At 40.3% G+C, this 26,301-nt stretch overlaps 1 protein-coding gene across 1 annotated transcript; it reads right to left on the bottom strand.

The window, feature by feature from the left end:
- Positions 1–97: 97 nt before the first annotated feature.
- Positions 98–25,363, bottom strand: Rbbp7 (RB binding protein 7, chromatin remodeling factor). The gene is made up of 12 exons (XM_005316005.3): positions 25,040–25,363; positions 24,076–24,220; positions 17,846–17,991; positions 13,442–13,615; positions 12,288–12,403; positions 7,510–7,670; positions 6,556–6,682; positions 6,361–6,438; positions 5,500–5,576; positions 3,937–3,994; positions 1,322–1,432; positions 98–559 (listed from the first exon to the last, which is right to left on the bottom strand). Exons 1-12 carry the CDS (start codon positions 25,053–25,055, stop codon positions 491–493), a joined length of 1,278 nt encoding a protein of 425 aa, XP_005316062.1. The 5' UTR covers positions 25,056–25,363; the 3' UTR covers positions 98–490.
- Between the last annotated feature and the right edge of the window lie 938 nt (positions 25,364–26,301).

Raw genomic sequence — 26,301 nt, 5'->3', positions numbered from 1 at the left:
GAACATCCCAAAGATACAACCTTACCCATTTCTACTCAAGAAGGGGATATGTACATACATATGAACCCACTCTCAAGCTTCTAAAAGAATGACACAATTTTTATTTTAAAACTTTATTTCTGCAAAGCCAATCAAGAAGTGTTGGAAGGAAAAAGTGTAAAAGTTATCCTTGCATATTCAGGAACAGCAAGCACTTAGTTTGAGAAAATGAGGACTTAAAACAGTTGAATCAAAGGCAGTACCCTGCTACTTGTATTTTAAAACAATGGTGATATTCTTTCTTAAGCAACATTCTTTTCTTCCCTAACAGCTACAATATGATACAGTACGCAACAGCTCACTTGAAAGTGCTAGAATCAGAATCAGAAGGTAAAGAACGCCATAAGCCATCCACTTAACATTTCCTACTATACAATGCCTTTTTGGCGCTTGATAAATCAAGCATTCATGTAGCATTACATTCAACAGAAACATTTCTCATACTTTGGGTTTAAGATCCTTGTCCCTCCAGTTCCGATGTTGTGACATCTGACTCTTCATCATTGTAAATATTTTCAGCCTGGGGATAACAATCAAATAAATTCACAGGTAAAACTCCCCAAGGGTTTCACAAAATCATCTAAAAATAGAATTTAATCCGTCAATCCTAATTTTAGGATTTATTGTCAATGTGTTTTAGTGTTGGAAATTACAGGACATTTTTTATGGTAATTTGTTGATTAGTTCCATTTTTGCGTTTTCCAAAGACTGATAAGGAATAATTACCAGTAGGTAATTCCAAAAACACAACTAGCCACTCAAGGAATTATTTAATCATTGTTCATGAAAGGTATTTTCTGAAAGCACTTTTAAGTATCACTTAAAGAGTGATGACCCTGATGTTTTTATGAAAGGCTCGATTAACAACTCAGCATCTTAGAAATGGCAAATATTTAATACTCCTCATCATAGAGTTTGGTATCATTTGAACATTTCAACATTTCTCTCTGATATCCTTCATGCCCATGACACACAGACACTGCAGATAGCAGTGAGGCCAATGCCAAGACCCCAGTGCACAAAGAATACAGCAACAATGCAAAGCAACAGATGCTTTGTGTGTCTGCATCTGCATCTTATACAGACATGCAGAGATTTCTCCTGACCTGACAGGTGTAGCAGACAAAAGTACCACTATGGAACCAAGATCACTGTTAAAGCAGAAAAAGTTCTTCAAACTGTTTCCTTCCTATGAGTACATATTTAGGTACAATATGCACCTAAATATATGAAGTGTTTCTATTACATTGCATCACTAGGGAAAATAAACATTTCAGCTTACCATTTGCCATATCTGCATGATATTATCCTCAGACACTGAGCAAATGACCCAAGGCTCATTGGGGTTCCAACTGAAGTCCGAAATCTTGGCAGTGTGTCCTCCATGAATGAACTGTTAATAAGAAAAGTGTCATGGTTTCATACCTTCTCCTTTTGATTCTAATACTTGGATTTTAAAATAATTTTTAACAGTCTTTCACTAGAGATGCAGCTCAGTGGTAGAGAGCTTGCCTAGCATGCACAAGGTCCTGGGATCAATCACCAGCACCACTGAACAACGACAACAAAAAAAAACACCAGCTTTCCTGTTTGGAAGGGCACTGACCCAGTTTAGAGGGTAGGCAGTACAGGCCTTATAAGCTATATTTTGCAAACTGGCTCAGCATAGTGTGCATATCTAAGTTGTAGATGGGATGCTTCACTTCTATATTCTTTGGCATGTGTCCCCTAAGAACATTTTTCTATATTACCATTTCTATATCATTTCCAGAATGCCATTTTCATACCAAATACAATGAACATAAATGCAGCATATAGAGTTAGGTGCAAATGTCTTAAGGTGATATTTTTCCAGTGTGCCAGGTCACATACCCTTTCCTATACTAGCCTACCTGCCAGAGTCTCCTGATTCTTCTCCGGTTCCCTGTCTCTCTTCTTTAACTAAAATAAAGGCATAGCTCTCACCCTTCTCAATCTTCCCGAGGCCAAAGGAGAGAAACTCTTGGCACTTTCCAACTCCAGGGTCCCTCACAAGGTCTAAACTACAATAGCTTTGCTACAAAATGCTGAAGGGGAACAAAGTCTTATTTCCTTTAAGAGACAACATTATGGGAAAGCAATGTGCCTTTTATTATCTTTGAAACAAGATTCACAGGAACCAGTTCTTTGCAATGATAAAAATATAAATACAATGTTTTGAACTGGGAAGTCAGTTTTCCCTGATAAACTTTTAAATTGACTAATTTGACAATGATATCTCTGTCTGATTAGGTTATATCCAATGTTACTGTTTTACCTATTCATTTTATCCACATAAGTGAAAGGGTAAAGAGCTTTTCAAAATACTCAAGGGGTACACAAGTGAAAATATTTTAAGACCACTGGCTTAGAATATATATAAGAGATACTGTTATATTAAAATTGTATTTATGCAATCCATCACTTTTAAGTGCCCCTTGATTCAGGCTTTCTTGAGAAGAGCAAAATCCTAGCAGACTTCTTTAAAAGATCATGAAAAATTGTTGCAGAGTCATAATACACAAAGTAATATACTTTTCTCAGTATCAAAAAAAAAAAAAAGCTAAAACCTTGAAAAGGTCATGCTAAGTAATCAGTCACAAAAGACCATATTCTTGTTTATGTAGCCAAAATTATACCAACAAAAAGCAGATGGGGGTCAGGGGAAGAATTGGAAGTTGACAGCTATATTGTTTTATTTCCTCATGGACAAAAATGTTCTAGAATTGATTTGTGGTGCTTGTACAACTCTGAATATATAAAAAAATCAGTGAATAGTATACATTATAGACGTGAATTGTACAGTAGGTGAATTATCTCAATAGAGTTGTTACCAAAACATATAAGTGAAAATTGCTAAACAAAAATAATTGGGAACAATGCTCTTTCAAGACAATATCTTAAAAAAAAAAAGACTTTTCAGAATAAGTCACCGCATATAGAATAAAGCATTTAGATGCTACCCTCAGGCCAGGGAATTTATTTATTGAGAAATACTCTTTTTTATATAGCAGTGGTACAAACACTAAATATACTGGTTCATCTGAGGCTTATTCTGGTGCTTTGCTGATTTCTGCCCAGAATCCCAGGGCATGGGGACCAGCTAGTTGAGGAGGAAAAGGGGCTAAGGATATTGGTATAAGTTGGGACTTAGTGAGCATCTTCTGTATGTCAGGCTTACTCTCAAGGGCTTTAACTTTTCAAAGTTGAAGCACAAGTATACAAAAAATTAGTACTGGCTTAATAGCTGAATAAAACATATGCTACAGAGTGATGAATGATTATCTGCCAAATGACCGGAGGAGAAAAATGTTGAATTCAGAGCAAGGGCAAAGTACCATGGCTAAGTCTGGCAATACATCATAGGAAAATTTTTCCATACTTTTAGAAAGTATTAAGTATTTCTAACTGGAAAGCAGGGGTATTATCCCTCCCAAAAAACTGTTAGAAAATATACTTTAAACCATTGAGAAATTACCATACACTATTTTACATGAGCTCAAACTGCTATGTCATTGAAATATTCATAAAAACCTACTGGCCTCTATTTACTATTTTCAATAAATGTCAAAGCTCAATGGCTATAACCTTTAGGACTTCCATTTTGAAATCATCTGCAAGAGCAAGAATTTGAAGTTGTAGACTCATTCTTTTTTTAAAATATTTTTTTAAGCTGCAGTTGGACACAATACCTTTGTTTTATTTATTTGTATGTGGTGCTGAGGATTAAACCCAAGGCCTCAAATGTTCTAGGCGAGCGCTTTACCATTGAGCTACAATCCCAGCCCCTGAAATTGTGACTCACCCTAGAGATAAATGGATAAAAGACAAATAATCCAATCTGTATATAACATTTTGTATAAGAAAGCTAATGCATACCAAGAGTTCTGGAGGCCCATCTTCTGCATCTTCTGCTGATTGTTCTTCTCCAATTTTACTATTAAGAAAGAACATAATGCTTTCATTATTGAAAATTTTTTAGCATAAATATACATGAAACCAGTATCAGCCCAGAAAATTCATCTTAAAGCATGCACACACCACTCACTCCCTCTCAATTAGGGATTTTATATTAATTTTTGGTGGGAGGGTAGAATGTTTACTTTCAGGAAATAGGTAAGAGCTATTCATAATTGAAGTCGCAGAATGAGGAATTGTTCAAAATAAACTTGACTCTACATTAGAATTAAAAGGTGAAACACGTTTTAAAAATCTACAAGCAAAGAATGCACATTCTTTATGGTCTTAAACCCTTTATTCTTCTTTTTGTATGGGGACTGAAGCCAAGGGCGCTTTACCACTGAGTTACATCTCCAGCCCTTTTAATCTATTTTGAGATAGGGCCTTGCTAAGTTGCTGAGGCTGGCTTTGAACTTGCCATCTTCCTGCCTCAGCCTCCCAAGGTGCTAGGATTACAAGCAAGTGCCTGGATGGCCAGAATTCTTAACATCTTTTGCATTCTAGGAGCGAAATACATTACACATCAGTACTTCAGATCTGTCTAAAGATATCAGCAACAAAACATTATGAAACATATAAAATGGTGTAAAAATGGTACTGGGGATTGAATCCAGGGGCTTGTGCACGCAAGACAAGTACTCTACCAACTGAGCTATATATCCCCAGCCCCCCGTTTTAAATTTCAATTGTTCTTTTTAGATATGTGTAGAGTATATTTTGACATATATACATGGAGTTCAGCCTAAATTTCTTAGGAAAGTAACTCTGAAGTCAAGAAAAAAGCAACTCTGAAGTCAAGAAACTTTAAAAACTGGAGAAATTATACAATGAGCCCCAAGAGAACATAAGCTCTGGATAGCAAGGGTTGTCCCTGTCTCCTTCACAAAGGTTTCCCCAAGTGGTTATACAACCTACATTGGGAGCTCGTATCTGTGGAATGAGTCAATAAAAAGCACAGAAGAGGGGCTGGGGTTGTGGGCTCAGCAGTAGAGTGCTCATCTGGCATGAGTGGAGCCCAGGCTTTGATCCTAAATTAAAAAAAAAAAAAAAGCACCAAAGAGCAAAATGGCAGAACTGTAAGAACAGCCTTGCTGGTGTACTGTGAAATCCAATGAGAAATGATTATCTCTCACCTTTATTCCTTTCCATAGTAAGAGTGTTTTATAAAATTATCTGGATGCACAGGCTGGGATTGTAGCTCAGCAGTAGAGCACTCACCTAGCATATGCAAGGCGCTGGGTTCGATGCTCAGCACCACATAAAAATAATAAAATAAAAGGTACTGTGTCCAACTACAACTAAAAGAAAATTTTAAAAATACCACTTCATGGCTGATATCAAACATGACTCACAGAAATTTATTTTATCATAAATTGCTGATTTTGCTTCTATTTTATAGACCAGGAAAGTACTTAAAAGTTACTTTGTAACCTGCCACATTAGCACAGTCATGCAGTATCCTGTCACCAGATTCTAAATTACCTTAAATCCCACACATTCAGGCGGCGATCAGTACCACTTGAAGCCAGAATAGTTTCATTATGTGGAGACCAGTGGACCTAACAAATAGATATTTTGAAAATGTATTTAAAGGACACTCTGTTCCTGGTTTTGTGGCTATTGTTCTAATCCAGAGTATTTTCCCATCTCATGATGTTTCCACTTCTTGGACTAGAGCCCTTGCATCCTGTCCCAGCCTTTCCTTAGTACTGAGAACACAGCTAGGGGGCCCCATTAAACTTGTTCAGTTACAGAAGCACCCCAAAAGCCTTAAAATTTTTCAACAAAGTGTATGCTATGGAAATCTCTATGTTTAACCATGTATATAATATTTTTTTTTTTTACTACTGGACCTGCCATACCAGTACACCTAACTGAAAATCCTTAGATTTCACATTTTTTTGGTACCAGGGATTGAACTCAGGGGCACTCAACCACTGATCCAACTCCCCAGCCCTATTTTGTATTTTATTTAGAGACAGGGTCTCACTGAGTTGCTTAGCGCCTCCCTGTTGATGAGGCTGGCTTTGAATCTGGGATCCTCCTATCTCAGCCTCCCAAGCTGCTGGGATTACAGGCATGAACCACTGCACCCAGCAGATTTCACATTTTAAACCAATCCTGCTTGCAAGCCTTTTTCTTCTACTTCTGAACTAAGGGCCTGTAAAAAAATCTCCCAGTTATTTCCCACTTGTGTACATAATTATACAGTGGAATCAAGTGGCTTTGAAAAGAGAAAGTATCTCACGCCCACCATATAAAAGAAAAAAATGAAAACTTTTATGTTACAAAGCATGCAAACACTAAAACCTGACATACAGACATCAAAAAACTATCACATACCTGGAAAATTTCATCCTTATGAGATTCGAAGGTATGGAGTTTTAACTTTAAGTTACGCAGATCCCACAAAGCTACAGTCTAAAAAAATAAAGAAGTGAATTCATTTCTGTGCTTTACATAAGACCTTTCAAATATCTGATTAATGTACAGAACAACTGAGTTTTGTAAACACCAAATACACAAAAACTTTAAAACCTTATCCGCAGAGCCGGTTGCTAGAATGAACTCGCTGTAGGGATTGAAGGAGAGGCAGTTGACCTCGGCGGTATGCGCATCCACCAAATGGCTCGGTTTAGAAGTGGTATTGGACCTGGTGTCCCATCTAAAACACAAAGGTATAAGGCATACAGCACGTGAGGAGTATGCTGAGCCTCCCAAACCTCTCACACATTCATGCTGGATCCAGTCAAAGCCATTCCACTCTGCTATAAGATTTGCTCAATCCTGAGCAAAGACACCATTACATAGAGCTGGCAATCTGGATTTTGACCACACATTCTAAACCTAGAGCTATTATTTCTGGATCTTCTTTTATTAGATTCCTGACTTAATTACTATTTCAAGCACACACAAAATAAGACTGTAGAGAATAACAATTTGATACATACAACTGGCCTTGTCAAATTTCAGTATTTTACCATATTTGTCTCAGTTCATGACAGCAGTTCATGAGACAAGCAGTATTCTAGGACTGAGGATAGAGATGAATGGTAAAAGCACTTTCCTATCATGTGTGAGTCTTTGGGTTCAAACTCCAGTACTGTGCCCCTTACCAAAAATAAAATAAAATAAAATAAAGGTATTCTAGGTGGTCGAATTCAGCCCTGTGGCCACAACCCTCACAGAATCACTCTCTCCTCGGACCTCCAACTGAAGTAATTCTGGGTCCCAATTTTAATATATGTTTTTGTAGTGTTAATACTACTATAAGCATTTTCTTTCACACTATCTTTCATTTTTAAACAAAAAGCTATTTGTTCATATTGAACAGCAAACCTTATTAAAAAGGCAATTATAGACATGTAATTCATTGTATTATCTATTGTACCTCACCTAAAACTTAAAAAAAAAGGACCCAAATCAGTCTACCACAATCACTAATGGTCATTCAGATCACTTATCAAGGTCCCACTGATCTTTCCATCTTACATCATAAGTTTCTGATCATCAGCGACAGATCCAAACAATGACTCATGCAGGAGATGCCAGGCCACATCCTCTACAACAGCTGAGTGGCCAGTAAAGATTGCTTTAGCATCCACAATTTTGCCTTCCTTTGGTCCTGCATTTATATCCCACAGGCAGACAGTCTGAGGGAGAAAGAGGGAATGAAAAGCTATAAGACAATGATTCTAAAGGTTAACATCTTACTTAAAAATCTTCACTAAAACCAAAATTTACTTAATAAAAGTTAGAAATGCACATAAGAGAGAGGTAATAAACAAACAGAAGAGTGTGTTGGTGCAGAATCCATGTGAGTTTGAGTGAAAAGAAACTAGATTTTGGGGGTGGGGGCGCTAAGTATGATAGCAGGCAAGGAATGGACACTTAAGTTGTAGTTTCTATCTATGTACATTCAAGTATTTACAACTCATGGCAATGGCACAACAAATCAGAGCCAGGAACATGGTTCTGTTGAGCAGGAGTGCACATCTTAAAAATTCCTACTAGGATTGGAAGATTGAGAATTAAAACTAAAACATGACTCTCAAAAAATAAAGCTTTTTGGACAAGTTTTTCACTTCTAGGCAGAAACAACCATAGGCATCAAGAGTTGTGACAGTGGAGAAGTCATGGGGCCTTCCTCAGGCCTTAAAGATCAGAAGAGCCCCAAAATTCCGTGTCTTTATGATCAAGGTTTTCTCTTGACATTTCATCACAAGGAGCAATGTATTCAGTTTTTATAAAAAATATTTGAGGGGCTGGGGATGTGGCTCAAGCGGTAGCGCGCTCGCCTGGCATGCGTGCGGCCCGGGTTCGATCCTCAGCACCACATACCAACAAAGATGTTGTGTCCGCCGAGTACTAAAAAATAAATATTAAAAAAAAAAATTCTCTCTCTCTCTCCCCTCTCTCTTTAAAAAAAAAAATTTGAAGCTATAAGGCAATGATTCACACTTGATGGTTTAAAATAGGAAGTAATTTTTTTTTCTTTCTGCAGTGCTGGGGAACTATCACCTCAGCATCTGCTACACAAGTACTATCATACCGAGTCCCCAGCCTAAGAAGTAATTCCTTTAAGGTATAATTCTATTGATACTGGTATTGGCCTCATCTCTTTTTCTTTCTTTTAATTGTACTGGTTATTGAACCCAGGGGTGTACTACCTCTGAACCATGTCTATCCCTTTTGATTTTTTTAGATAAGGTCTTGCACGGTTGCCCAAATTGACCTCCAAATTGTGATTCTCCTCTTAATTCAGCCTCCTGTGTAACTGGGATTACAGGTGTATAATACCTAGCTCTGCAGGCCTTATTGCTATTGCATGCATGCTCTCTCTTTTGGCACTGGGGATTGAACCCAGAGGTGCTTAACCTCCAAACCACATCCCCAGCCATTTATATATATTTTTTTAAAATTTAGAGACAGGATCTCACTGAGTTGCTTAGGGCCTTGCTAAATTGCTGAGACTGGCTTTGAACTCACGATCCTCCTGCTCAGCTTCCCAAGCTACTGAGATTATAGGCGTAAGCCACTGTGCTGGCCCATCCCCGGCCTTTTATAAATTTTTTATTTACAGACAGAAACGAAGTTGCTTAGGGCCTTACTAAGTTGCTGAGGCTGGCCTTGAACTTAAGATCCTCCTTCCTCAGCCTCCAGGGTCTCTGGGATTACTGGTGCATGCCACTGCATCCAGCATCTCATCTTTTAAATTTCATTTTATTTATTTTTTAAGTTTAATTTCTTCATCTTTTTAAACTGCTTTTATTGTTTTGGTTTGTAGTGCTGAGAATCATGCATGCTAGGTAATTGCTTTACCACTGTGCTATGCCCCCAACCTCTTAATCCACCTTCTTTTATAAAAGGGTTGCTGTAACAAAGCTGTTTCCCAGTCATAGGTATTTTCCAAGTTAACAAAAACATTTTTAAAAAATTTTTTTTAGTTGTAGATGGACACAACATCTTTCTTTATTCATCTTTATGTGGTGCTGAGGATCGAACCCAGTGCCTCATGCATGCAAGGCAAGTGCTCTACCACTGAGATACAACCCAAGCCCCACAAAAACATTTCTTTACATAATACATGTGCCTTAGTCTCTGCTGTTACCTAGACTAGAGTACTCTAGCATATAATTTATATATACCAAAGAAAAAGGAATGTGTAGAAAGCTCCTATCATCCACTCCTGCTTCCTACCTCAGAAAGAGCCTGGGAAGCCAGGTGTGGTAGCACATGCCTGTAATCCCAGAGACGTGGGAGGCTGAGGCAGGGGGACTGAAATTTCAAAGACACCTTCAGCAACTTAATGAGGCCCTAGGTAATCTGAACCCTCTCATAAAATAAAAATTAGAAAAGATTGGGGATGTGGCTCAGTGGTTAAGCAACCCTGAGTTCAATTCCTAACCCCCAAAACAGAAAGAGCCTATGAAGATTAACACTATGTGAAGCACTTGGGGAGCCCTTGGTAATTGACAACTATTATTATTACTAAAAATTCTCAGTCCAGTATCTTTAAAAGGTACTAGTTATTAGATTACTGACTTGGCTGACTTTTCCTATTTGGGGAACTGCCCCACATACACTTAAGAGGGAAGCAGTAGAACTTACTTTCAGAAAACTAAGGCAGATTCTTGTTTGTGGCTTTTCTGGAAGAATGTGACACAGGTGCCATTAGTCCCCCAGGACTTTGAACAGCAATGAAGACACTGTTCTGATGATATGGGTTTGGGGAAATCAACTGCCACTTTCCAGGGTAGCAAGAGTGAGATCTTACTGGTATGATTTAGAGTATGGATCTGGCCTCACCTCTCTTTCTAAACCTCATTCTCTAGCTATTTCAGCAATTCTGTGAGCTACCCTACCCAATGCTCTTTAGATAAATTCCTTTTCTGCTGAAAAAGTCATAGTTGGTTTTGGGTGCATGAAACTAAAAACTCTTGACTTGAGGCAATTCTCTATTTTTGATATTTAAAACAGCTTGAGAAAAATGGTGATCAACAAAAATATAAAGGTCTGACACATGACAGGCCATTCTAGGCACAGGGATGTATTAAGGAAGGTGGCAAAGAACCTGCTCTCCTGAAGCTGACACAAAACACTAACTATGGCCAAGTTATATGAACTTTGAGAAGCCTCAGAAATTTAACTCTTACTTGGAATCATACCAAATGCATTTTGCCTATTGTCAGGGATCCACCAGAAAAGATATGGGGGCTGTTAGTGTTCAGAATGCTATAAAACATTGATCTACAATAAACTATCGAGATCACTTTGCATTTGAGTGATACTTTTAATTATTAAAAAGTAGCTTTTATAGCTGGGTGTTGTGGCATACACCTGTAATCTCAGTGACTCTGGAGGCAGGAGGATGGCAAGTCAGAGGCCAGCCTCAGCAACTTAGTGAGATCCTGCCTCAAAATAAGAAATAAAAATGGGATGAGGATGTTGCTCAGTGCTAAGTACCTCTGGGTTCAATCCCCAGTACAAAAAAAAAAAAGGATTTGAAAACATTTTGTCCAAAAGAGAGATACAAATGGCCAATAAGCATAAGAAAAGATGTTCAATATAATTAGTCATCAGAGAAATGCAAATCAAAACCAAAATGAGATACTACTTCATATCTACTGGGACGACTAAAAATAAAAAGTATAGGGTCTGGGGATATAGCTCAGTTGGTAGAGTGCTTGCCTCACATGCACAAGGCTCTGGGTTCAATCTCCAGCACCACCACCACCAACAAAAAAAAAGGGGGGGGGGGCGGCTGGGGTTACAGTTCAGTGGTTGAGTGCTTGCCTTGCATGCATGAGGCACTGAGTTCAATCCTCGGTACCACATACAAAAATAAATAAAGAATAACAAAAGCCAAGTATTGGCAAGGATGTTGAGAAAGGGGACATTTATATGTTGTTGGTGGAAATATAAAATGGGCAGCAATTCTGGAAAAGTCTGGCAGTTCTTCCAAGTTAAACATAGTGTTACCATAAGAACCAGCAATTCCACTCCTAGATAATTACCCAAGAAAAAGAAAGCACATCCACACAAAACTGGCACAAAAAAGGTCATATCACTCAAAATAGACCAAACAGGGCTGGGAGACAGAATACACCATAGTATAGATACAGAAAATTAGTGTCAATGGTTACACAACTTTTAAATATACTTACATTAATCCCACCCTGTAAATGTCTAATAGAATTTCCATCATAAAGGCCTAGAGGTCCTCTTTTAAAGAATAGGAGATCTTCCCATTTTTCCTCCATTCTAAGGCTAGTTCAAAAGAGCTTTGCTGGGGGTTGTGGCTCAGTGGTACAGTGCTTGCCTAGCATGTGTGAGGCATTGGGTTTGATTCTCGGCACCATATATAAATAAATGAATAAATATAGGTCCATCAACATCTAAAAATATTTTTTTAAAAAAGAGCTTTGCAAGGGGTTGGGGATTCAACTTAGTAGTAGAGTAGCATGTGTCAGGGTCTGAGTTTAATCCCCAGGAGTGAAAAAAGAAAAAAGAACTAGCCAGTGTGTACCCAGGAGTTCGGACCAGCTAGCAAGTCACTGTCTGAGTGGTGGTGGGATTATGAAGTCCTAAGGCTCATGTCTGAAAACCAATGCTTTAACATCTGGGAAATGTTATAATACGTGTTATTTTAGGAAATCTTTTTATCTATAAAAAGGTGATCCTTCACCACAGCTCCACCAAAAAAAAAAAAAAAAAATCCTTCAGTATAAAGGTGTCTGTACATAAGCAGATAAGAATATATTTCTCACATGGTCATCAGATGCACTTAGGAGATGTCCACTCAAATTTGAATTCCAGGATAGACCATATCCTTCCTTTTGGTGACCTCTTAACCTAAGATCAGGATTACATTCTCCACTTGGGTCTACCAAAAAAAAAAACAAAAACAAAACCAAAAAACAACACATTATTATTATCTACTTATTATAAGTGGTGAGAACAAATTCTTGCTCTTTTGATCATGAACCATAATAACAATTCCATATAAACAAGGACTTGGTCTGACCTGGAATTGCTTTGAAAATTTACTCTCTTGCTTCATATTAAATATTCTATGCAAACTGAGCCTCATGACAGTTAATTAAATGGCTAGTTTCTTACCTGATATGATACTATCTCCAACATGGAAATACTGAAAAGTAGTATACCCAGCCCATAAATTTGTGTAGTGGCAACACCCACACCCCACTCCTTGCACCTGAGTCAATTTTTAGAAATACTTCTAACACAGCAGGTCTGGTTACTCAGTCCTCGAATGTCTCTATGGTACCCTGCAACCACGAATGACCCTTGGCTAAGTCCTGAGAATGTGACCTTTGGAGAGTTCTTTATGTCAATGTGATAAAGTTGTGTATACCCAGAGCACTGGGGCATGCTGTAGTGACTCGTCAAGATTTGTAGGATTGTTAAGCAAGAATTCATGATGTATCTGGCTTAACTGTTGGGGTCCTGAATTTTCATTACCATGGCCAGTCACAGAACACGATATGCCTAGACCTCCATTAAAATCCCCAGACTCTGAGGCTCAAACAGGCTTCCTTGGGCACAGTCATTTAACATATGTTATTGGGGTTTGCTGCTAAGAAAAATCATGTTCTTTGTGGCCCCAGAGAGGAAGGACTCAGAAGCCCTTGATCACTGAACTTCACCTCTTGTGTATCTTTTTATTCCTGCCTTGCTCTGGATCCTTTGTCATAGTAAACCTTAGATGTAAGTATAACTTGCTATTAGGTCCTTTTGGCATATCACCAAACTTCAGGATGGTTACAGGACCTTCAAACAATTTTTAACCTTATACTGTAGAGCATAATACTTTGATCTTAAAAACATTACCATTCTGAATCATTACCATTCTGAATCAAGAAAAATGCTCAAGTAATGGCCTGGCCTTGTTATTACTTACCTGGTTTAGCAGGATGTTTTGTATAGTCAAAAACCAACACATCAGAAGATGGTGTTTTTGTAGCAATGATGTGAGGGTTCTGTGGCATGTAACGAGCACGGTTTACTTCTCCTTCATGATTAATTTTAATTTCACATTCAATTTTCCCGGTTACAGAACCAAAGCCACCAAATTCTAATGTGCATAGAGAGAAATAAACACATACTTAGGATTAAAACTCATAAGTCTCTATTTAATCAACCCAACAGATTTTACCATGACAAAATACTATAGTGCAAACTGATGAGACAGAGAAAACCCAAAAATATGCATCTACTTGCTACTTGAATTTATTATGAAAGTTCATTTGCACTGGAAAATATCACTAGCTGCCTGATGTAAGTTAATTCAGTTCCACCTTGGATTTAAAACAATTAAAACTACCCTCTTTCAATTGTGAAGACTATATAGTTATTCACAAAAATTTTAAATAACTACATATTAAACAGGCCAACAGTTTTTAAATTCAAATTTAACTCATTTGGAACCGTTAATTCATCAAAACAAAACTGAAATGGAGCAAAATGTCATAGGCACTTATGAATGTCAAAATGTTATTTCATATAACAATACACTAAATCAAAAAAGAAAACAGGAAAGGTTTTACCTGAATGTGAACACTCAATCAATCTAAAGGCAGAAACATTCTCACATCAGAAACCCATGTTGACTAATCCCCACTTGTCCTTAAGACACATACATATATGTGGTTCATCTACATGTGCAGTGCCAAAATTAAAACAAGGGGGTAGGGCTGGGGTTGTGGCTCCGTGGCAGAGCACTTGCCTAGCACGTATGAGGCAATAGGTTTGATCCTCAGCACCACATAAAAAATAAAGTTAAAATATTTTTTAAAAGCATGTGAATTTCTCCATCTAGTACTTAAATAGAACTATAGTGTTAGTCATGAAAAAGGCCTTGTAAAGTAACAAAACTGCATAAAAAAATAAGATAACTTCTGAAAAGTAGCAAGATGTTAGCAGAAAGAATACAAGTAAAGGACATCTAAGCAGATAAAGCATAACAAGAACATTTTCTTTTTTGTGCTCCTAGATAAAAACTTGAATTCCATGCTGACACTTCAAAAGTTAGCAGGCTTTATATTACAATTTCGATATTTCTTTCTGACTGGTGTTATTGCTTCTTTGCACATTCTTTTTTAGCTTACCCTGTGTCTTGGGTCAAGGACCACTAACTCAAATGTCTAATGGAATCATGCAGTTAAGAAGTGAGAAAGGCAGCTGGGTGTGGTGGCGCACACCCGTAATCCCCACGCCTCAGGAGGCTGAGACAGGAGGATTCCAAGTTCAAAGCCAGCCTCATCTAAAGCATAGTGCTAAGCAACTCAGTGAGACCTTGTCTATAAATATAATGCAAAACAGAGCTGGGGACATGGCTCAGTGGGTGAGTACCTCTGAATTCAATCCCCGGTACCCCAACGGGGTGGGGGTGGGGGCGTGTGTGTGACAGGGGCCTGGGGAAAAAAAAACAAAAGGAGTAAGCCATTTCTCAGTTCTAGCCAGTTCTCCTTCTCTCTTTTTTTTCCCATTGGCATTGGAGATTGAACCCAGGACTGTTCTGCCCCAGAACTACATTCCCAGTCCTTGTTTTCACATTTAATTTTGAGACAGGGTCTTTCTAAGTTACACAGGTTGGCCTTGAACTTGCAATTACTCTTAGGCTCCTGAGTAGCTGGGATTTCAGGTGCGCATCATTGTGCCTGGCTAGCCAGCTCTTGCTATGAGAATGCTTTATAAACATTGGCTCCTACATCTTAATATCAGCATCTAGTGATTTGTCTCTGAGGCAAACACAGCTTGCTACTTCAGTGGCAACTACTCCAAAGCTCTTCCACCCAGTCAATGGAAAAAAATGTCCTTCAACCTTCCTGACTATCCCCTTCTACTTATAGATATGGTGATACACGCCCATAATCCAGCTATGCAGGAAGCTGAGGCACAATTGCTTGAGCCTAGGAGTTTGAAACTCCATTAAGAGAATTCAATGAACCCCATCTCTACCTCCTGTGTCTCTGCTCCAAAGACGTCCCTCCTTCCTGACTTTCAACATCTCATCGCCACGGACTCCAGTGGCTTCAATCTTCCTGCTACAAAGACTTTCAGGTCTCCCAATTCTTTTTTGCCCCCGTTCACTGAGCTACGTCCCCAGCCACCCCCCCCCTTTTTTAAATTTTGAGATGGGGCCTAAGTTGCTTAAGGCCTCATTAAGTCGCTGAGGTTGGCCTTACATTTGGTGATGCTCCTGTCTCAGACTCTTTAGTCACTGGAATTACAGGTGTGTGCCACCATGCCTGGCTCTCAATTCCTATTTAAAACAACTCTCCTTTAAAAAAATTAGAGCTGGACACATTGGTGCATATCTAGCCAATCAGGAAGCCACTCAGGAGGATCCCCTGAGCTCACGTGTTAAAGATCAGCCTGGGCTACAGAGAAGACTGTCTCAAAAATATATATATATATAAAAATAAAATAAATTTAGGTGTTCAGGTATGTTTTTCTTTTAATACAGAGCTTTGATTTCCACAACAATAAACATGCTTTAAAAAACTGTCAATGATTATAATATCCATTTAAAAAATAATGATTGAAAATAAAGATGTTAATTGGAATTACTTGTCATTTGTTAAAATGCAGTAACTGGAAATATAACTTTAATAATTGAATAGATCCACATGTTATACACAGAGGCTTTTTTTTAAAAAAAAAAAACATTACTAGGGCTTGAACCTAAGGTTTAACACAAGCTAAATCTCTATCCCAAGCTTCACCTCCAGACCTTTTATTTTGAGACAAGGTCTCTCTAGGTTACCCAGGCTGGCCTTGGACTTGCAATCCTCTTGTCTTGGCCTCTCGAATAGCTGCAATTACAGGTATGTGCCACCATGCCTGGCTAAGACAAATGATTAAACTGAAAGCCAGTAAGTATTCCATGGGTAAAAGCTACATTAAAATTTCTGATTTTAGCTGTTTACAAAATAATCCATCAGAGGGTGTACGAGAATGAATTATAAATTGAGAGACAACCTGGGTAAATCATTCTGGGTAAAAACTTAAAAGAACAAAATCTTTTAAGTTGACAACGAATATGCCACACAACCCAGCAATTTCAATATACTAGATAATGTAATACTTTATGCCCAATAATAGTCATAAAGAAATATTTTAAAAATGTTATATGATAAAAAGTCTGGGGCATCGAAGAATTAACCCAACAGGTTTGGTTACTTAGCCATCACACCTGAGGGACACCTCTGAGGGACACAAGGACCATTACTGACCCTTGGCCAACTCCTGGGAACATGGACCTCAGAATGTTCTCTATGTAATTGATAGATTGATGTTTTTTTTTTGGTGTACACCTGGAGCAATGAACCATGATGTACCAGTTTGTCAGGGACACTTTGCACAAATGTCAAGATTGATGATATGCACTTGCTTTCATTACCGGGGTCCTGACCTTTAGTTGTAATGGCTGGTTGCCAGCAGGATATGCGTATGCAACCAGCCCTCCAAGAAAGCCACAGACCAAGACCTAAATAGCCTTCCTCGGACAGAGATATTCCACACATGTCCCTATAGCTTGCTGCCAAAAAGAAAACATATCCTGTGTGGTGTGGCCTTGGATGAAACTTGTGCCAGACCTCCTTGAACTCACCAATGCATATCTTGTTCCTGCTGCTTTTGTTCTGTATTCTTTACTGTAACAAACTTCAGCAGTAAGTATAATGTGCTATTGAGGTTTCTGAGTACTTCCAGCAAAATTATCAAACTTTAGGTGGTTGTGGGAATATCAAAACAGGGAAGTGTTGTTAAAAACAAAAAAAAAGTTAGGGGCAAAAGTTACAGTGTGTACCTAGTACAGCTGACCCCTGTGTTAGAACCCTAGCACAAAAAAAAAAAAAAAAATCATTCCTTTTAAAAAAAGGTTATAAGAATCCCAAATTAAACCTGCCACTACTGTGTCTCTCCCCCTACAAAAAGAACATCACTTTTAACTCTTTGGTATATACGCCTGATTTTTTTCAGTACGCATATCAACACATTACTTTCACCAACATAGTATAATAATACATAGCAGTTATTCATTTTATTATCGTAGATAACATTCCATACCAGTGTATGTAAATTTTTCTTACTCTTATTAATTGATGAATATTATTTCAAACATACCATAATGTGTTTAACCAATTTCCCACAAACCAACATCTGGCTTGCTAGGTTGTATAGGATAAAGTCATATAAATTACAATGCTGAGACAAAATCTGATAGTATAAATTTTTAATAGCATGTTTTGAAAGAGGCACAACTCTCTTTGACAACAATATTAGAATATGTTATACCTACCACCCTTGTCACTGTCACAATGGGAAGCATCAAATTGTGCATCATCATTTGGAATATGAACTCGAGCCACCACCAGATGATTCTGCTCATCAGATGTATGAGTGCCCAACACTAGCCAATGAAGGGCATAATCTTTTCCTTCCGGTCTGTTCAAGAAAGAGAATTAATCACACTAATCCTACAGGAAATCTTCAGTTGCTAAGAAATTCAGTCTAGTTCCCACAAAATACATTAAAATTTCTTTAATGAACATACACTAAACATCCACTAAGTACTTCCATCCCCCCCCTACATCAACTTTACAATCCCCACATTTGCAAATGTAAAGAAATAGTCTTTTACTTATTTATTTGGGTCCTGGGGATTAAGCGTAGGACTCAGGGGCACTCAACCACTGAGCCACATCCCCAGACCTACTTTTTGTATTTTATTTAGAGACAGGATCTACAGTGAGTTGTTTAGTGCCTCGCTTTTTGCTGAGACTGGCTTTGAACTCAAGATCCTCCTGTCTCAGCCTCCCTATCAGGCATGCGCCACCATACCTAGCAAGAAATAGTCTAACCACAACAAGCAGAGGACTTGTTTCTTTTTCCTTTTCTTTCTTTTTTCCTTATTTTGAGACAAGGACTCCATAAGATGTTTAGGAACTGGCTAAAATTGCTAAGGCTGGCCTCAAACTTGCAACCCTCCTGCCTTAGCCTCCCAAGTTGCTGGGATCACAGGCTTGCACCATAGCACTGGGCTTGCTTCTTTTTTAAAGAATCATCCTTCTCTTCCTCAAATGTCAAGGTGAATACCACCTTTTTTTAGAGCATCATTCTGGGAAAGGCAGTTTCAACTCAGTAAACCACAATAAATATCTACATAGTAGTCCATCACTGATCCCCTATATCCTGATTTCCTGCCTATAGTCCTATTTTAATGTACTAAATGTTTCTGATTTCCGAATAAGAAACAAGGCAGAATAGAAAAAATAAAGTGTTGAGTAGTAAAACTGGGTGTAAATCCTAAGTCATACTAAAATTAGCAACATACAATTGCTTTCTTCACCCAAAAAACAGAGTATAAATGCAAATGGTATGATGTCAAAAAACCCTCATTTGTGTTTATGATGCCTATAGTTCTATCAGTTTTACCTAGAGGTTTTTGTTATCTTGTTCTATGGAAACTTACCTTAAAGATGAAGAACTTGCCAGTGCCTCTTGGCACCTTGGTCCAAGCAGTGATTTTTTCCATTGGTATCTACCAATAATATATTTCCATTTGTATTATCTAGAATAGCAACTTTCAACGGTTCTAGGCCCCAATACTAGACAAGCCAGTTACTGTCCTTAATTTCAGTTGTACAAGGAAACAGTTTTTTAAAAAAAGTTTGGAGATTACATCTAGGCCTGTAAGTTAGTAATAGGTTAAGAACTACAAAATGTAATTTTACCAAGTTATGATGTGGCTTATGGTAAAAAAAAAGAACACACACAACACCAAAAACAAAAGAGGTAGCCATGGCTAAGCAATACCAATCTGTTTGGGGGGAGGGGTGGCAAACAACATGGAACTTAGTTGATGCATGCACAGTAGGCCAAGAATATGATGTGACTATCAACAAAGGTAATTAATTCCATCTTATATAGTCATTATATGGGGGGGATGGTAATGTGCATAAGCCTATTTATTTTTAACTGGCAAAACACACTTAGAATATCAGGTTCTAAACAAAGTACTTTAGGAGGACTTGGACAAAATGAAACCTTTACAAGGAATGCCAGTTTAAAATGAAAGGGAGATATAGAACTCCTAAGAAACATTTGAAAAGAAATAGGAATGTTTGACAATAGGCACCACAGAGCAATGTTAGGGCTGACATAAATGACTTATTGGGAGAGGAGAGAAAATAACAAAAGTTATTTTAAGCAGGAAAACTAAGACCAACAGGTAAAAGTGTCAGCTAGATAGGCTAGTTTATCATTGGACCTAAGGAGCACTGTCTCAAGTGGACTGAAGGATTTTAAAAGATTCCTCTTTACTCAATTATTCTAGTTTCTCCTGACTTATCATAAGTAATTTTTCTTTTTACTACAAACCTTTTCACCTCTATTATTAAAACACAGCTTACCTTCCTAAAATCATCAAAATGATATGATTTTTCTCTAATACTGGACATACCTTAAAGGTTTGCAGAAGCACTGATGGTAAAAGGTCTTATCTATCTTGAGTACTAGAATCCTTTGACCCAGTAACTGCCACTAGAAAATTCACCCAATAATCAGAAAAATGTGCTCTTTTAAAAGATTATTCTCAGCAGCACTGTTTGAGAAGCAAAAGACTGAAAACAACCTACACACCCATCAATAAGGAACTAGTGACAAAAGCTATATCCATAAATAGAATTCTTGGTGCCCTTAAGAAGAAGGGAGTAGCCCTGTGCTTTGACCCATGCCTATAATCCCAGCAGTTCTGGAGGCTGAGGCAGGCAGATCGTGATTTCAAAGCCAGCCTCGCAAAAGCAAGGTGCTAAGCAACTCGAAATAAAATACAAAATAGGGCTGGGGATGTGGCTCAGTGGTTGAATACCTCTCTGAGTTCAATCCCCAATACCCCACCCCACAAAAAAAGATAAAGGGAGTATAGCTGGGCATGGTGGCACTCGCCTGTAATTCCAGCAGCTCACGAGGCTGAGGCAGTATGATTACAAATTCAAAGCTGGCCTCAGCAACTTAGGGAGACCCCGTCTCAAAGTAAAACATAAAAAGGGCTGGGGATGTAGCACAAGGATTAAGTGCCCCTGGTTCAATCTCCAGTACCAAAAAAAAGGGGGGGGGCCACAGGTAATAGCTAAGCATGTTGATAGGGAAAAATCTCTTCAATATTCACTCTAAGAAGACAAGCGAACAACTTGCTATCATTAAAAAAAAAAAAAAAAAAAAAAAAAAGAATGAGAGCCGGGCTTGGGAGGCTGAGACTGAGGAATTCCGAATTCAAATCCAGCCTCAGCAAAAGCAAGGTGTTCGGCAACTCAGTGAGACCCTGTCTCTAAATAAAATACAAAACAGGGCTGAGGATGTGGCTCAGTAGTAGAGTGCTCCTTAGTTCAATCTCAGGTACCAAAAAATATTGCCAGAAAAATTATCTTCAGCTCCATGTATATAAAATACAAATCAATCTCACGTTCAGATTTGATCCCACCCAGGGTATCTCATTAAATATATACGCAAATATTCCAAAATCAAATATTTTTGGTTCCAAGCATTTCAGATAAAGTTTTAAAAGATAATGCAGGCCAAGTATTCTTTAAGTACAACATATTTTAGGTCACATTTAAAAAACTTCAGTAAAGGGCTGGGATTGTGGCTCAGTGGTAGAGTGCTCGTCTAGCACATGCGAGGCCCTGGGTTGAATCCTCAGCACCACATAAAAATAAATAAAATAAAGGTATTGTGTCCAACTACTTCTAAAAAAAATGTTAAAAATTGACTTTAAAAAAAACTTTAATAAACACCTTTCACTGAAATTCAAGTAGTTATTTCAACTCTTAACAAATTATTTTTGAACAGGAAGGGGTGGGAGAATCAATAGTCACCACTTAATGTTCCTATGCTGTGGAAGGCACTTTAACATGCAAGATTTTATTTGAATACTTCTAGTGTAGGCAGTCAGTACTATCAATACCTCCACTTACAGACCCGACAACTCACAGATAGACTGAACAACTTGGCCTAGTTCACAAAGGTAATAAGTAGGGGCAGAATTCAAACCCAGGTGTCTGACTTCAAAGCCCCTGTTTTTTTTCTATTATGGTACAATAGGTCAAAAAGATTAAAAAAAAAAAAAGATAAATCAAGTTGCTAGCAAATTTTAAATCTTCTTAACAGGAAGATAAAAAGAGGCAAACACACAAACTTCCAAACCAGAACCTGAATACTCTTGAGTATCAGATAGTCAGCCCCCAGCAACCTCTTCAGGTCTGGGGATTGAACTCAAGGGTGCTCAGTCACTGAACCACATCCCCAGCTCTTTTCTTTTTTGAGATAGGATCTCACTAAATTGCTGGCCTCGGGAGTTGGAATCCTCCTGCCTCCATCTCCCAGGTAGCTAGGATTACAAGCCTACACCACTGCAATGGACTTTAATCTATTTTTAAATCTGTTCTAAAGTAGCTGTAAAGCCAGGCATAGTGGCACTGGCCTGTAATCTCAGCAGCTTGGGAGGCTGAGGCAGGAGGATCCAAAGTTCAAAGCTAGTCTCAGGAACCTAGCAAGGCCCTAAGCAACTTAGGGAGACCCTGTCTCAAAATTAAAAAACATAAAAAGGGCTTACGATGTGACTCAGTGGTTAAGCACACTTGAATTCAATCCCTGGTACCCCAAGGGGAAAAAGAAAAAAAAAAAAGAGCAAGCAAGCAAACAAGCAGTTGTAAAAGTCAATGCTCGGTGCTGGGGGTATAGCTCAGCTGCAGAGCATGGCATGCACAAGGCCCAGGGAATGATGCCCAACACCAAAATATCAGTGCCTAGAAGTTTCCATTATTTAGTTCAAGACACTTCCCACATTTGTACATGTACATTTAGATTTTTCAAAACTCCAATGGGGGGCTAGGGATGTGACTCAAGTGCTAGCGCGCTCGCCTGGCATGCGTGCGGCCCGGGTTCGATCCTCAGCACCACATACCAACAAAGATGTTGTATCCGCCAAGAACTAAAAAGTAAATATTAAAATTCTCTCTTTCTCACTCTAAAAAAAAAAAAAAACAAAAAACTCCAATGGAAGCCCATTTGTATGTAAGTCAACGTTTGCATATGGAATCTGGCCATTATAAGAGTAATTTTATATAAAATTAGCTTACTCTTATTTTTATAACTTGCCGTAAAATCCTCTTTTGAATTAGAGTCTGATTTAATCCTCATTAAATTATAGGTTCACAATATGCAAACCAATAATATCTCCCCACCTCAGCATTGGGAATAGAATCCAGGGCCTCCCACATGCTAGGCCAGCACTCTATCACTGAGCCACACCCCCAATGCCAAATTCAATACTTTTTTTGTACTGGCCCTTTACCACTGAGCTACAGTCCAGCCCTTTGTTTTTTATTTTGATCCAGGGTCTAGCTAAATTGTTTAGGCTGGCCTGAAGCTTTTGGTCTTCTCATGCCTCAGAGTTGCTGGGATAACAGGGGTGTGCCACCACACCCCGCAATTCAATACACTTTTAAAGGTATGTGTCCAAGTTCCTACTAGAAAAGTTGCAAGTCTATGAGAAAGGTAGTCAAATACTGGCATTGCCTCAATTCTGGAGCCAACCGGTTTGGATTGGTTAAGCCCGGAGTGTAAACTGGAGGTTTTTAGGCTCAGATGTGTAAAACAAGGTTTCTAAGCCTGAGCAACCACTTACTAGCTGTAAGTTTTGGGGTATGGTACTTAACAGCTGGGTGTGGTAGCGCATGCCTGTAATCCCAGCAGCTGCAGAGGCAGCCTTAGCCATGTAGCGAGGAGCTAAGCAACTCAGGGAGACCCTGTCTCTAATAAAATACAAAACAGGGCTAGGGATGTGGCTCAGAGTGCCCTTGCCCTGAGTTCAATTCCAGGTAAACCCGCCCCAAGAAAAATGTACATACACCATAGTACTGTTATGCAGATTAAACCCAAATAACAGAACATAAAATTTATCTGGTCCAATTCTAAGAGTTCAATAAAAATCACCAATTCTTAAACTCTTTCATGCTATAAACCAATGACACATTTTCTTTTGGTTAATTGCTGTCAATTTTTTCCGTTTGCCAATTAAAATGTATTCACCTTAGGTGTCATTTACACTTGTGTTCATTTTGCAAAAATTTAGAAAGCCATATGCTTGTAATTTGGGCACTTTATGCTGTTTTTCCCCATAGCTCACATGCCAAGCAAGCGCTCTACCTCTGAGCTACACCCCTAACCCTTTTCATTACGTACGCTATTTTTCAATAATTTTAAAGAAATGCATTGGGAGATGCTGATCACTGAAGTCCAAGTAATGTCAACCATATTCAGATGTTCCTCTCAACAGGTTTTCTCTCCCATTACCACACCCCACTTTTATGCTAGAAATCATCTAATAAATCACAGAGTTTTGAAAATAAAAACCACCTGCCACCTTATCCAAGGGTATGCTTATGTTCTATGTATAAAATGCCCAAACAAGGAAATTCAAAAGGACAGTTAAATTTATGCAAAACAAAAGTTGCCAGAAACCCTTACTTAGTCACTTCAGGAAGCCACTGAACCGTAAGACTAGGCCACTGAAGAGCATGGGTCATAACCAGGTCATACAGAAACGGTGTATTCTTCTTCCAGATTTTATATTCTTCATTGATGACACGCTCCTCCACAGTATCTTCAAACACTGAAATTTGGAGAAAGCCCACACGATTAAGTGGCTGAGAGGAATGGAAGTCAAATCCATACACAAATACTAGAGGTCACCTCGAGATGGCCACACCTTATCTTCTTCCTTTTACCTATAACGTGGACACGAACAACTAACTGCTCTTTCACAATGTGGAGAGAATAATAACCAGGAAGCTCATTTTTTTCCACTTTCGAGATCAATACGTACGGCATACACCAAATTGGGTCATTAATTGCACGGACTGCGAGATTGTTTAGCATGTTACAGCTGTTCACACCTGTTCTAAGATGACGACCTGTATGTACAGGGGGCTCCACAACCCACTCGGAAGGACAAATCCACGTGTAGCAGAAACCCATAGGCCCGCTTCCTGGATCCCCCTCCAGGAGAGGCCCCAGCTCACACAACGCCATCTCTGGCAGCTATAGGCCGGCGGACTCCACAACCCCCCGGATAAGGGCCGCGACCCCAAGACGGACTACGAGCACGCGCGGAAGGAGCCGCCGCGCTCGTTTCCCAGCGGTGACCGCCTCCGCCCCGAGGCCCAGAGCGCCGAAGGGAGCGAAGCCTGGGGGGGAGGCGGAAAGAGGGGGGCCTAGTCTTCGTCCCCATGCCCGGCTCCGGAAGTGCTCGGAGCCCTCCGTATGGCGGCCCCGTCCCGCGCAGGCCCCTCGAGGCGCGCGCCCAGTCTCGCGCCCGGCCCCGCCCCCTGCTCCTCACGCCAATTCGCGCCTTTCGCCGGCGCGTGCAGCGGCCTCTCGCGCCCGCCGCCCCCCGCAGCCACGGCGCGCGCCGCCCCGCAGGGCCTCTTACTCTCTTTACTCGCCATCTTGCGTCGGGTCGTTCGCCCCTCGTTGCCTCCTCGGACTCCTCTCGCTAGCCAAGAGCAGCCCGATTGCTGGCGCTCCTGCTTTTCCCAGGCGCGTCACGCACTCCTAGCTCTGGAAGCCTGAGCTCCGTCTTGCTGCCTGGGTGCTCCCCAGACGCTGCGTCCCTCTCTCCCACCTCTTCCCCGCTCGCGGGTATCGAGGTCTGAGGCGCTCTTCTCTCTCTCTCCAAACTTGGAACGAGACTTTTCAACCCGCGCCTCCCAGCCCGCCCAGGCAGCTGAGCGCAGGCGCATCCGCCCTGGGAAAAATGAGAGGCGGTGGAGAGGCGGGCCTGGGAGCCAACGGCTGGGCCGCCTCCACCAATGGTGTGCGGCGGGCGGGTTTCTCGCGTCATTCGGAGGTGGGCTTTCGGAGGTAGGTGGGGCGCTCCGCGGCAGGAAGTTGGCGAGGCGCAGGCGCGAGGACTCGCCCGGCGCTCCCAGGGCCGGTCGCGGGGGCGGGTGGGGGCGCGCGGGGGTGGGGCGAATGGAGGCGCGGCGGGCCGGCTGCGCGGGGGCCGCTATCCCTGGGCTGGCGAGCCCTGGGGCCCGCGGGGCGTGGTTGCTCGAAGCAGCAACAGCAGCGGTGGGATTGGGAGGGGGCAGGGAGGCTGCAGCCGCTTAGCCAAGCAAAATCTCAAAAGCAAGGGAGGAAAATGGTTCCAATTCTCGAGAGATTACTGTGCCCTCAAAATCTTCCCCATAATCACGGACGTGCAATTCTATGCACCCCGCAAATGTTCCCATCCGGACGACCAGCCTTTCCTGGGGCCTGGTCAGGCCAAGGCCGTGTTTGTCTGAGGCAAAGGGGACATTTTGCAGAGGCCTTGGGCGTTTTCTGCCTTTGGTCGCCTGGCCGCCCTCCTTAGGCTCAATGTGAGGCCTATGATAGTACAGACCTCCAGGCCGCTGATAGCCTGAAGCTGACTTAAATTACATTTTCATTTGTTCTCACGTTTGGACCTTAAAATGTTGGTTTGCGGCCTTATGGCTTCAGGGATTTTGCTCCTGCACTGGTGTTCCTGTCGGCCAGGGCCCTGGTCCCTGCTGAGTCATTCTTGTCACCTGCAAGGGTTCCAGGGCGAGCCCACTCCAAGCTGGAAAGAACAAGGTTGGGCTGACCCGGACGGTTTACCTGAGTCTGCTCAGCCCAGAAGCTTAGCTCCTGAGGGGCGGGGTGGGGGGAGGTGGGGAGAAAGCAGGCAGC

This window comes from Ictidomys tridecemlineatus, chromosome X (genome assembly GCF_052094955.1).
Source record: "Ictidomys tridecemlineatus isolate mIctTri1 chromosome X, mIctTri1.hap1, whole genome shotgun sequence".
Taxonomy (NCBI): Eukaryota; Metazoa; Chordata; class Mammalia; order Rodentia; family Sciuridae; genus Ictidomys; species Ictidomys tridecemlineatus.
Note: the sequence above shows the minus strand (reverse complement) of the source record. Positions and strands in the feature narration are given on the sequence as shown.

Excerpts from the sequence above, each read along its gene's own strand:
- Rbbp7 (XM_005316005.3), bottom strand. Across the intron at positions 12,404-13,441 it reads AAAACATCCTGCTAAACCAG|ACCCAAGTGGAGAATGTAAT; the intron begins GTAAGTAATAAC and ends TTTTTTTGGTAG. Across the intron at positions 3,995-5,499 it reads CTGAATGTGTGGGATTTAAG|TAAAATTGGAGAAGAACAAT; the intron begins GTAATTTAGAAT and ends CTTTCTTAATAG.